General features: G+C 32.6%; 1 protein-coding gene across 1 annotated transcript in view; it reads right to left on the bottom strand.

The window, feature by feature from the left end:
• Positions 1 to 3,785: 3,785 nt before the first annotated feature.
• The window catches only part of LOC137657334 (nucleolin-like), a 51,332-nt gene continuing 41,293 nt past the window's right edge, over positions 3,786 to 13,824 (bottom strand). Inside the window, exon 2 of the mRNA XM_068391669.1 lies at positions 3,786 to 3,995. Coding sequence (XP_068247770.1) covers positions 3,786 to 3,995 — 210 coding nt within the window. The remainder of the gene's footprint in view (positions 3,996 to 13,824) is intronic.

The raw sequence follows: 13,824 nt of genomic DNA, 5'->3' as shown, positions 1-13,824 counted from the left end.
TGCTTTTCGTAATTACTGTTTTGAAGAGCTGCCGTTGCAGTTTTGACGTTTTTTTTTTTATAACTTCTAGAGGTGAGAATAGCCATAGGTGATGGCCGCAGTGTGTCCGCGATCTTGGATCGATTGAGAAAGTACAGTAATTGCTGAGGCCGTTTGAAATACATGCTGTACATGTGTTTATTTGTATATGCTTATATATATATATATATATATATATATATATGTATATATATATATATGTATATATATATATATATATATATATGTATATATATATATATATATATATATATATATATATATATATATATATGTATATATATCTTGGATCGATTGAGAAATTACAGTAATTGTTGAGGCCATTTGAAACACATGCTGTACATGTGTTTATTTGTATGTGTGTATATATATATATATATATATATATATATATATATAAAATATATATATATATATATATATATGTATGTATATATATGTATATATATATATTTATGTATATATATATTTATGTATATATATATATATTTATGTATATATATATATATATATATATATATATATATATATATATATATATATATATATATATATATATATATATATATATTGCATTTGAAGACAATTTCAAAGCATTTAAAAGGCATGTTATTTTTCAGGAAATTTTTTCTCGTGTGAATCTATAGGTTTTTTATAATACATTCTTGAATTATTAGTGAAGCCAGTTTTTCTTCTTACTATCTGCGAAACCGAACGTAGAGAGAAAAATCAAAGGATATTCATTTTCATACTAGCTTCAGTCGTGATATACAGTAATCCTATTTTTTTTTTTTCAGTATGAAAAATGTTACAATTCGTCTCCACTACAGTATATCATAATCGAATTAGATTGTATCGGAGCAATGGAAAGTTTAATATTTTATAAGTGATCAATAACCTCTTGCATCTTATTCATGAAATAGAATTAGATTAGAATTTTAACCGCAACGGTGGGTCATTCCCATCTCTCTCTCTCTCTCTCTCTCTCTCTCTCTCTCTCTCTCTCTCTCTCTCTCTCTCTCTCTCTCTCTCTCTCTCTCTCTCTCTTATGATATAGTTAATTAGTATGGGAGAATGAAATACTCTCTCTCTCTCTCTCTCTCTCTCTCTCTCTCTCTCTCTCTCTCTCTCCTCTCTCTCTCTCTCTCTCTGTAGTATATAGTATAAGTAGTATGATTAAATGTAATTTGTGTCCTGTAATAAGGGGTTTCATTTTGTATCAGCTATACAGTATCATTATTTGTAATTCACAGACTCTGATAGTGATATCTGTCACGTCCCCCCTCCTCTCTCTCTCTCTCTCTCTCTCTCTCTCTCTCTCTCTCTCTCTCTCTCTCTCTCTCTCTCTCTCTCTCTCTCTCTGGTGTTGTAAACACATTGACATGAACTGTAGTTTTTGACGTGTCTTTAATCTTTTAAAGGGAATAAACCTCGAAGGCTTTGCTGCTTATGGTAAATGTTATGTATTGTTAGGAAAGGTGTGTCTTTCCTATATAGGTATATTTATGTTTATCTATATATTTATCAACTTCTTTATTCATTTATGTATATTTGTTGACCTTCAGGGTATACATATTTTCATTCTACTGGTTCTTGAGTTCCGGTAGCACACAGACTCACTTTGAAAAAATAAAAAGGAGAATGATAGTCACAGAATGGATTAGCAATTTTTTATCTATTTCTTTTTATTTTTCATAAAATTGTGTTAACTAACATTTTTGGGTTACGTTTTCATATACGTAAAGGTATAATTGTATGTTTATAAACAATTTTGCTATAAACCACAAAAACTTCATCATATAGATATTTCTAAATGAAAGAATGAAAAGGGGAGATTCAAAGCTTGAAGGCACAGATAAACAATCTTGTACCTGTATTCGTCTCGTTATTATTTGCTTTCTTTTTTTCATCTACTACTTGTGACATTATCAAACTTCACATGAATGTTGGAATGGTTATGAAGTGGTTTCACTAACTTTACTCATTATTGTTATTCTCCTCTACGGTAGTTTTAAGTAAAAAAAATACTTTGGGCACCCATTTTAGTGATTTTTTTTATTCGATTGTGGGTGTAAAAGCAATTTTATTCCTATGTAATCCGGAAAGCTACAATTTACTTCCCTTATAATCCAAACTTAATGAAGGGATTAGGAGACGAAAAAGACTGACCATATACGCTCATTATCAGCGTTCAAGCTAGAACCAGGAAGGGCCAGGCAATGGCTGCTGATGACTCGGTAAGTTGGCTTTTAGGCTCCCCTAACCCACTCACACCCCATCAATAATTCATAAGGATGGTGAGGTTGCAGATACTACAAGAAAAAAAATCGAGCTGGAGGGGGTCTCGAACTCCCGTCCAACACATCGCTAGGCAGGAACTTTTCTAGTAGGCTATCACAATCCTAAATGCAAGTTATCTCTCATGAATGTTTAGTCGATCACATTTTCTTTTATTTTGTTGTTTATATATTTCATAATTTTTACTTATGTAGCATCATTTGTTGATGTTAAATTTACATATTCATTTTTACTCCTATCGGTTGGGATTTAGGAGGAATTAAAAAAAGAATTTTTGAATTGACGTAATTCAAATAGCTTTTGAATATACATTCGTTATTCATAACTCCATACTGAAAATAGTGAAAGGAATAACTATGCGACCATTGCATGTAATAGTCTAAATCTCTTTTTAACACCCTTGAAACTAACACTGATTTTATGTGTATATTTCCTCTTCGAAATTCACATATCAGATTATCCACGATTTAAAGAATAAACGTAATAGTGACTTTTTTTTTTTTTTCAAGTCACTATGTGACCATTGCATGTAATAGTGTAAATCTCTTTTCAACACCCTCAAAACTACCACTGATTTTATGTGTATATTTCCTCTTCGAAATACACATATCGAATTATCTATGACTTAAAGAATAAACGTAATAGTGACTTCTTTTTTCTCAAGTCTTCCTCCGTTATGGGAAAACGTTTTATTGTCTCTAAAAATGATGATGTATGACACGTTTAAGTACATATCTTTTTCGCTTGGATTACTGCGTGTATGTTTATTTGAGACATTTGTCCAAATCCGCATGGTAGTAGACGACGTAAAAGAGTGTAATTTTCGCTGCTGGGATACCACGTTTTATTTCTGCCCTCACCGTAATTTCACAACCGACCTACTCCATTTTATTTTAACGTATAATCAGTCATATCTTTGTCAGACATAAGACTTTCTTTAATTATCGTGTTTTTTTTTTCTTTCTTTTTTTTTCTGGCTCGGTGCTCACATCTAACGTGTTTTTTTTTTTTTTTTTTTTTTTTTGCTCGGTGCTCACATCTAACCCTGGTTAGTTCGAATAGGCTGGTCTCGTGCCATAAATACTCGTTGATAAGCTGTTATTAAGATGAAGAGGCCAGGTGTGGACCACTGGATTCAACCTATCAAGGCTATATCACTTTGAGTCTTGATAGTGTAAACAACAAAGGTCATTAATATCATGTTGACATGTATACGTATGTTGGCATTTTCACAAACAAGCATTTTGTGGATGTGCATACACATATGTATTTATTTAAGAATTCATGATATTTCTATATTCCTTATTTCATTAAACCTTATATGTTAATTGTTGACCCACATTGGCGCAGGAATTAAGAATCTTTATGCCCTATGGTGATCATAGTTATTATATAATGGACTTTATGAAATTGGTGGTCTCCTGTTTGCGTCGTATAAATGATTAAATCTAAAATGCGCTAGAAAAGTGAAATGTTTCTTCTTCTTCTTCTTCTTCTTCTTCTTCTTCTTCTTCTTCTTCTTCTTCTTCTTCTTCTTCTTCTTCTTCTTCTTCTTCTTCTTCTTCTTCTTCTTCAGTTATAGGACCCGCATGAAAACCCTTGTTCGTTATCGAAAGTTTAAAAGTTGTTAAAATCATACAGGAAGTAGATGAACAACACTGTTAAAAAACCGAAATTTTAATAGGAAATTCTCCGTAAAAATGTACTGTTCTCAGTCGTATTTCAGTAAAATACAGGCGACCGTATTTTGATCCTACTTTATTACCTTTTACGGGTTGGTGGCAGTAATATCACTCATTTACGTCAGTATATCCCTCTTTAAAATGTTAAGTGCCTGGTAACATTTATTACAAGATTTTTACAGTTTTTTTTACAGCAAATTTGTAACAGTGAAAGGTAACAGGCAAAAAGTAAGATAGAATGGAAATAGATGTGGTCGGAGAAAAAATATATAAATACATATTAATGCCCTATTACAGATCATCACGTATAAAGTGTTAGTTGAGAGGTTTTGCTTTATATGTGATAACTAAACCACCTTTCACCATGTGGGTGAAATGATGCTAGGAAAACAGAGGAAGGTTGAGAATTCCATATTTTGAAAGTGAATGGTATGAATAATAGTTATTTTGAGGAGGTGAACAATTTGATTTACTTGCTTACTTGTTTACTTGTTTTGGGTTTAAATCCAACCCTCCACTGAAGTCGAGTGAACTACTTCTCGACGGGTCCATATCAATCATCTAACGAAACGTTTTCATTATAACTTATACAATTCTTTGATAGTAGCATCTTCCAAATCATATGATCTTGTGAAAAGTAATGTCTTTAGTTTCTTCTTAAATTCAATTGCTCCCTTTAGGTCCTTCATTTCAGTTGGCAGTTTATTATAATATCTATGCGCACAGTAGCTAAAAGCCCTTTCACCAAATTTACTATTTGTTCTTGGTTCAGATAGCCTATGTTTATTACTCATGTGTCTATCATATGAGAATCACTGAAGTATATTCATATTTGCATATAAAGACATTTTTATTGGCACATACTTATTCTGTGATTAACAATGCATTTTCAGGGTGTCTAATACTGCAGTAGTTAAAGGGGCACATACACGCATAACATTAATAATTTTTCATATGTGGTATTCTAACATGAGTGAAAAGGCTCACAGACACTTTTTAAATTTCTCTCTTACTTTTCGATCTCGGGTTTCAGGGATTTTTTTTTTTTGGACATTATGTATTTTAAAACATTTGCTCTATACAACTCTGTTTTTCGAATATATTTACAAAAAGAATCTCTCTCTCTCTCTCTCTCTCTCTCTCTCTCTCTCTCTCTCTCTCTTTCTAGGTTTATGCAATATGCTATAAAAAGTCACTGTCTCTTTCTGTCTCAGCTTCTATTCAATTCTCTCTCTCCTCTGGCTTCCAAACGATTGCAGTAGGAGGCGTCGAAGGTAGAACACTTTCTCCGAGTCACGATGCCCTTCAGGGTGGGTTAGAATTGAGGCAGGAGGAAATTAGGTAGGCCGGGATGAGAGGGTGAGATAAATAAAAAGACTGAAAGAGGGAAGGGGCATTCTAAGATTGCCCTACTTAACAGTGCTGCCATATAATGTATAGTGTATATATATATATATATATATATATTATATATATGTATATATATATGTGTGTGTGTGTTTGTTAGTGTACGCGATCTGTCAAAAGGATGGCTAAATATTTAGATAGAAATGCACACACACCACCCCACGCAAGGGTATGACTGCTCCTTCTCCCCCTCTACCGAGGGATGAGTAGAACTGACCGTGACTGGAAAGAATATATGTATATATATATATATATATATATATATATGAGCATTAATTACTTACTGTTGATATCATTGTAATTGTCTACCGACACCGAATTGAGATTCTGACTTTTGATGGTATTAGGACCAGAGGCGAAGGCGCGGTAAATTATAGGGTTGCTGTGGAGGAAGCTTGTTCCTGGCGCTAGTAATCCGGTCACAAAAACAAACATTCTCTCTCTCTCTCTCTCTCTCTCTCTCTCTCTCTCTCTCTGCTAGATGCAATATTGAAGACGTAAAAGTAAGCTTTCATAATTCATTCATGCCATCTGACATCGATTATTTGAAATGCTCGGGGACGTCACCTGATACGCCTGCCCTTTCTTTCTTCCATTGAAAGTCCTATGGCACATAAGTGAATAAAACAATCACTCCGGGTACCACTGATAAATTAATAAAACAATGAGTCCGGGTACCACTGATAAATTAATCAAACAATGACTCCGGGTACCACTGATAATCAAACACTGACTCCGGGTACCACTGATAAATTAATAAAACAATGAATCCGGGTACCACTGATAGATTAATAAAACAATGACTCTGGGTACCACTGATAAATTGATAAAACAAAGACTCCGGGTACCACTGATAGATTAATAAAACAAAGACTCCGGGTACCACTGATAAATTAATCAAACAATGACTCCGGATACCACTGATAAATTAATCAAACCAATGACTCCGGGTACCACTGATAAATTAATCAAACAATGACTCCGGATGCCACTGATAAATTAATCAAACAATGACTCCGGATACCACTGATAGATTAATAAAACAATGACTCTGGGCACCGCTGATTTTACTGCCATTGCATTCCAGTACTGATGTTAAGAGCCATAAAATTCTGATGTCACTCTTGTGTACTATTTTTGATCAGATTTCGTAACCACGTTTTATAGGCATCTGGCATGATTGTTTATATCAGTTGATTCCGATAGTATTTATTCCTACTTTGATGTAATATGACGTCAATACTGATATCCTCCTGACGTTTGCCGTGGCTAATTCCGTATTCGCATCAGAATTCATATAACGTAATGTATGTCATATGACAGTGGTCTTTCTTATTATAATGATGGTTTGCATCAGTTTATTATCTATACTATACAGAAAACGATGTGTTTTCGTTGAGAATTATGTTTAATTTTTTGTTAAAGACTCAATTTTTGAAGAGCTTAACTTTGAAAACACTTTATTTCTAAACAGTTGACTTTATAATTGATTTTCATTTAAAGAAATAGTCCGGGATTGGTGTAGTTTCATAAAATTATACACGTACTTACATACATGTAAAATAGAGTAGATAAGCACTTTGGTTACGTCTGCGCACAAATGCAGACTGAAACTTGTATGGTATAGATGACAAAATCTATAAAAGAATAAGTTAAGAAAGTGTGTGATGGCTTCTTATTGTTATGATTCCGATCTCATAGTCATATTCTGAATATGATTTTTCATTGCTGTAATAATTTTGCATGTAGATATTTTCATTTACATTTTAGAGTAAGATTATACGTTACTTTTATGTTTATCCATCTACCTATATATATATATATATATATATATACCATCATCATCTCCTCCTACGCATATAGACGCAAAGGGCCTCGGGTAGATTTCGCCTGTCGTCTCTATCTTGAGCTATTAAATCAATACTTATCCATTCATTGTTTCCTACATCACGCTTCATAGTTCTCAGCCATGTAGGCCCGGGTCTTCCAACTCTTCTAGTTTCTTGTGGAACCCAGTTGGAAGTTTGGTGAGATAATCTCTCTTGGGGGAGTGCGAAGAGCATTTCCAAACCATCTCCTTATACCCCTTACCATGATCTCGTCCACATATGGAACTGGGGCAATGTCTTATAGTTTCCTTTCCAATCCTGTCCTGCCATTTAACTCCCATTGTTCTTTTGAGGGCTTTGTTCTCAAATGAACAAAATCTTTTGATTATTGTTTCATGGTCATACAACGACTTATATCCATACAGTAACACCGATCTCACTAGACTGATATATAGCCTGATTTTTATATCTAATTTTAGGCGATTTGATTTTCAATTTTTACTTAACCTAGCCATTGTCTGATTTTCTCTTTTCAATCTTTCATTAAACTTTAATTCTAAAGATCTTGTATTAGCGATCATAGTTCCTAAATATTTAAATGATTCCACCTCATTAATACTTTCTCTATCCAATTGTATTTTATCTTCGATTGCATATTCCGTTCTCATTCTCTCAGTCTGTCCTCTATTTATCTTGAGCCTAACCTTATGTGATATTTCATGCATGGTGGTATATATATATAAAATATAGTATTTAATGAGATGGTCCTGTCAGTATTAACTTATACATCAGAAACTTGGAGCCTAACTAAAAGCCTTTGAACATAAGCTAGTTACAATTCAAAGAGCCATGGGAAGAATAATGATGGGAATAACACTTAAAGCCAGAAAAAGAGCAACATGGATACGATAATAGATTAAAGTCAAGGATATCCTAACAACATGTAAGAAAAAGAGGGCATGGTGGAGGACATATAATACTAATAACAGATTATAGATGGACATTAAGAGTAACAGAATGGACTAGAAACGACTGATGATTATATATATATATATTATATATATATATGTATGTATATATATATGTATTTATATTATATATATTAAATATTATATATTATGAAAAGTCCAGAACCCGATCCTGATGTGAGTAGGACATACAGTATATGTGTGTGTGTATTTATATATATATATATATATATATATCAAACCACCCGAATAAATATAGACTATTTATCTCGACCTTTATTGTATCTAAAGCTGCCATGAAAATATTTATATGACTGTTTGTACGTGACTGCCCCAAACACTTGTCATTCATGTACTTGGTGCTGCCCTGAAGGGTTCCACAGACTGAAAGGTGTTTCTGAAGTAGGTTGTAAAATTGTAGTACAATGTATCTTACCATGGTAATACTGTACTGACTTTTTGTTACTTTGCTCCTGTTTTACTTGTTTTGCTATTTGATCTGGATTGTGATGTTTTCTACGCTTTGGGTTTACGAAAAAGTAAGCCAAGCTAACGAACGAACTACGTATGCATAAATGCAAAACAAAAGATGCTCTCTCTCTCTCTCTCTCTCTCTCTCTCTCTCTCTCTCTCTCTCTGTATATATACATATATGTATATATATATATATATATATATATGTATATATATACATATATATATATACATATATATATGGGTGTACACAGTATCATTACTAGCTAAGCTACAACCGTAATTAGCAAATATAATGCTACAAGCCTTATGGTTCCAACAGGCTAAGCAGCTAAGTGCAGTAATGAATACTCAGTATATTATTATTACTAGCTAAGATATAACCCTAGATGGAAAAGCAAAGATTAATTTAACTTCATACCTAGTTTTACCTGCTAGATGGTACAGTCTGGGCAGATTTGAAAGCAAAGGAGTGTCAGAAATGCATCGTTCACAAGAACTGACTGAATTCTCTTTTTGTTTATGATGTGGATGTAGATCTGGGGTTGCTGAATACCTTATTAGAGGTCTAGGTAGAATTAGTGCATGGTGCAAATTATGGGGCATGAAGTATGATTGTTAGTAGGTCGAGGACAGTGGCTCAACATCCGGATATCAACATTGATAAGGTTTCTTTAACCATATGACTCTTTATAAAATTTTAGTTGTAATTCTCAACAGCCAATTTAATTTCGAGAAACACATTAGGTCTGTCTCTTCTTCGGTTGCACAAAAAACTGGCTTATTGAGAAAGTCTTTTAAAGTTTTTCGGTGATCAATCTATTCTGAAGAAGTGTTTTGATTTTTTCATTATACCTTGTTTCGAGTATTGTTCTCCTGTCTGGTCCTTGGCTGCTAAATCTTAACTTATTTTATTGGACAGGAACTTACGGTCTATTGAATTTCTTATTCCTGATCTAAATATTACACTGGCACCGTTGTTCAATTAGTTCCTTATGCATGTCGCATAAGGTCTTTCATAATTCTGACCATCCTTTGCATTCAGATCCTTCCTGTTCGTATTACTATGTATGCAGTCAATTCTAATAGTCATGCCTTCTCCATCATGAGCCTCAATACTAAACAGTTTTCTAGAAGGGACTAGGTTATGGAATGATCTTCCTAATCGGATGGAACTTCAAAAGTTCAAAGTTGCAGCAAATGCTTTTATGTTAAACAAGCTGACATGTCTAATATTTTATAGTTCATATATAAAAGATCTGTTTTATTGTTTTGTTATTGTTCTGAAACAATTTTATATTCATTGTTTTTCACTTCTCATTTAGTTTATTTATTTTCTTATTTCCTTTCCTCACTGGGGATTTTTTCCCTGATGGAGCCCTTGGGGTTATAGCATCCTGCTTTTCCAACTACGGTTGTAGGATACCGAGTAATAATAATAATAATAATAATAATAATGATAATAATAATAATAATGCACACTTTTTGATGAAACGTAAATTGACAACCAGTATCGTAACGTAAGTTGACTAAAGTGTCAGGAGCCAACTTGACCAGAGAAAAGATGTATTTATCTTGTACTCAGAATCTGCTGGTCAAAAAAAAAATGCAGTTCGAATCAGATGGCGAGGAAACGAAAGTATTAATTATCTCTCTCTCTCTCTCTCTCTCTCTCTCTCTCTCTCTCTCTCATGGTATGAAATAACCGGTTTAAATGACATGGAACGTGTACTGTGTTTAATTGCATATCATTTTTCTTCCCTTCACTAATAGCGGAAAATTACGGATTTGAAAAGTTGTCACTTTGACTTCACTTTGACTTGACCTTTAAGGTGCAAGCGAATAAAGGCCTTATTCTTATCCAGCCGTAAAACTATCGAGTTTACTATGTAGCTGGTTCAAAGGTATAGCATTATCTCCTGCGATGTTTATGTCAGGCGAAAGGTGTGATATCTGCGTTAATGTACCACCTGGGTAATGCAACTTTTTCCAATTTATTCATTTCTTATTTCCTTTGATATCCGTCATTTATGTGTATGCAATATTTTACGATGTTGTTTGGGATTTTACAATTTTAGACTGGCTTACCATTTATTCTATTTTCTGTATGTTGTTCATTTGTGTGTATGGTTGTATTTATGATTTATGATGTACATCAATTTCTTTTATTCTCTGTATGTTCATTTGTGTATATGGTTGTTTTTATGATTTATGATGTACATCAATTTCTTTTATTTTCTGTACTTTGTTCATTTGTGTGTATGGTTGTATTTATGAGTTATGGTGTACGTCAATTTCTTTTATTCTGTATGTTGTTCATTTATGTGTATGGTTGTATTTATGATTTATGATGTACATCAATTTCTTTTATTCTCTGTATGTTGTTCATTTGTGTGTATGACTGTATTTATGATATATGATGTACATCAATTTTTTTTTATTCTGTGTATGTTGTTCATTTGTGTGTATGACTGTATCTATGATTTATGATGTACATCAATTTCTTTTATTCTGTGTATGTTGTTCATTTGTGTGTATGACTGTATCTATGATTTATGATGTACATCAATTTCTTTTATTCTCTGTACGTTGTTCATTTGTGTGTATGGTTGTATTTATGATTTATGATGTACATCAATTTCTTTTATTCTCTGTATGTTGTTCATTTGTGTGTATGGTTGTATTTGTGATTTATGATGTACATCAATTTCTTTTACTCTCTGTATGTTGTTCATTTGTGTGTATGGTTGTATTTATGATTTATGATGTACATCAATTTCTTTTACTCTCTGTATGTTGTTCATTTGTGTGTATGGTTGTATTTATGATTTATGATGTACATCAATTTCTTTTATTCTCTGTATGTTGTTCATTTGTGTGTATGACTGTATCTATGATTCATGATGTACATCAATTTCTTTTATTCTCTGTATGTTGTTCATTTGTGTGTATGACTGTATCTATGATTTATGATGTACATCAATTTCTTTTATTCTGTGTATGTTGTTCATTTGTGTGTATGACTGTATTTATGATTTATGATGTACATCAACATGTGGTTGTTTTTCTAACTTTGGTCTATCTTCCTTTCCTTTCTGTATGTTTCTTTTATATTATTTGAATATTTCATAGTTCATAGTTGAATTTGAATTAATTTAGTAAGCTCAGGGAATGTAGGATGCCAGTTTATATCTATGTAAGTCTTTGGTCTCCATTATTTTACAGACATTAAAAGGGACAAGTTCTTCATCTTAACATTGGGAAGGGTTTGACTCTTAATTTGAAGAATAATAAAAAAAAAGATAAGACTAATAATCACAATAAGAGTTAATGATAATTGTCATAAGGATAATTATGATAGTGATAGAGAAGATTGGAAAAACAACGGTAATAAATTAATATGCCTCTACCCATGTGTTATTCCTTGTAATATAATTTAATGTAACACTTTCTTTATTCTTCTCCTTCACTAATCTACCCTAAAATAGGTTTTTGATTCTTTTATTAGTACGTTCTTCATTGTATATCTCAACGTGATTAAATTGTAAGGGGTTTTCAAAGTATGATCTTTTACTGTTGATTTTTTTGTGTTCAGAGAAACTCGATCTTTCTCTGGTGGAGATTTTGAGACTTAGAGACGTACGATTAGATCTTCACTGATAATGATGTTATTCTCTATACAAACGAGAGAGAGAGAGAGAGAGAGAGAGAGAGAGAGAGAGAGAGAGAGAGAGATCTATTTGTAAGGAGCTATGAATATGTATTGGTTGCCTTGATGGAGTTATTAGCTATAATTTTCTTGGGTCGCATCTCTCTCTCTCTCTCTCTCTCTCTCTCTCTCTCTCTCACTACATAATTGTTATTGGTTTTACTACATATTCTCCACCATGTATCATTATTCCATTTGTTTATTGTATAGCTGACTTTTTGGAATTATACGTATTTCGCCAATTGTTATTTGCTACTATCTTTTCTTGTTATTTGACCAATATGAGCGCAAATTATTTAGTAATATGTAAGCATATAATAAATATTGTGAGCGAAATCTCTCTCTCTCTCTCTCTCTCTCTCTCTCTCTCTCGTTCGTCAAATTTTCCAAGTAGAAGAATTTTTTGTACTTAAGTAATTCAGTTTTTCTAACTTCATATTTCTTTTCGAAGTTGCTCATAATTTCAAAGTAATATGTGATTATACTAATATGCATATTTTTTTTCTTTTTCAGGTAAGGTCTACCCACGGTACACAAATAGCTCATGTAGGCTATACATTTTCTCTATTTGTGAGTATATACATTAACGTTTTATTTTTCCATTTTAATGGTTTTCGGTATTTCTATGTATCTTAGTTTATAAAAGCACGTGTATTTTAGGAAGATATTTAACATAGAATGCGATTCTATATTTTGAAGACATAGCAAGAAGGGTAAACGTGAAACCAAACATCTTCATTAAGTTACTGGCGTGAATAACTTGTTTATTAATAATTTGTGATTTTTTTATCTGTTCCTATTTTCCCTTTTATGCTGGAACTAGACATCTTGTTTAAAAAATCCGTAAGGTTAATGGTTATTTTTAGTAATTTATTGGTTATTTTTTACTTTTCTTTCCTACTGTTTCCCGCTCCCAGTTACTAAACGTAGCCTCCTTTCCCTCATGTCTGAATCAGTATTGATAAAGGTGCTACACAAACACATTGTCAATCTGCGAAACTAGTAAGCACTGTGTTTACTCGCATTCCAGGAATGATCAAAACGCTTCTAAAGTTTTTCAAAGCACACAGTTCATTTAATCGAATTCTTTTGCTTACCTGAATCATATTTATCAGGTTTTAGATAATAGGAACTGCAAAGAACTAAGGGATATTTTTTTTTAGAGAGAGAGAGAGAGAGAGAGAGAGAGAGAGAGAGAGAGAGAGAGAGACCATGGCCATTAAATGTTTTGCCATACTGTGATTACCAGATAACCACTACTAAACAGTCTGATAAATTTTATTTATTAATTCTGAATTTACAAATGTTAGACGGACAATGTAAATTTTGCCTGTTTCAGTTTGTGATTGTGCGACGCTTTTAGTCTGATGACTTTTTGCGTAAAGCAGTATAAGAGAGAACATCCAAATCTTTCAATG

Source organism: Palaemon carinicauda, chromosome 18, assembly GCF_036898095.1.
Source record: "Palaemon carinicauda isolate YSFRI2023 chromosome 18, ASM3689809v2, whole genome shotgun sequence".
Taxonomy (NCBI): domain Eukaryota; kingdom Metazoa; phylum Arthropoda; class Malacostraca; order Decapoda; family Palaemonidae; genus Palaemon; species Palaemon carinicauda.
Note: the sequence above shows the minus strand (reverse complement) of the source record. Positions and strands in the feature narration are given on the sequence as shown.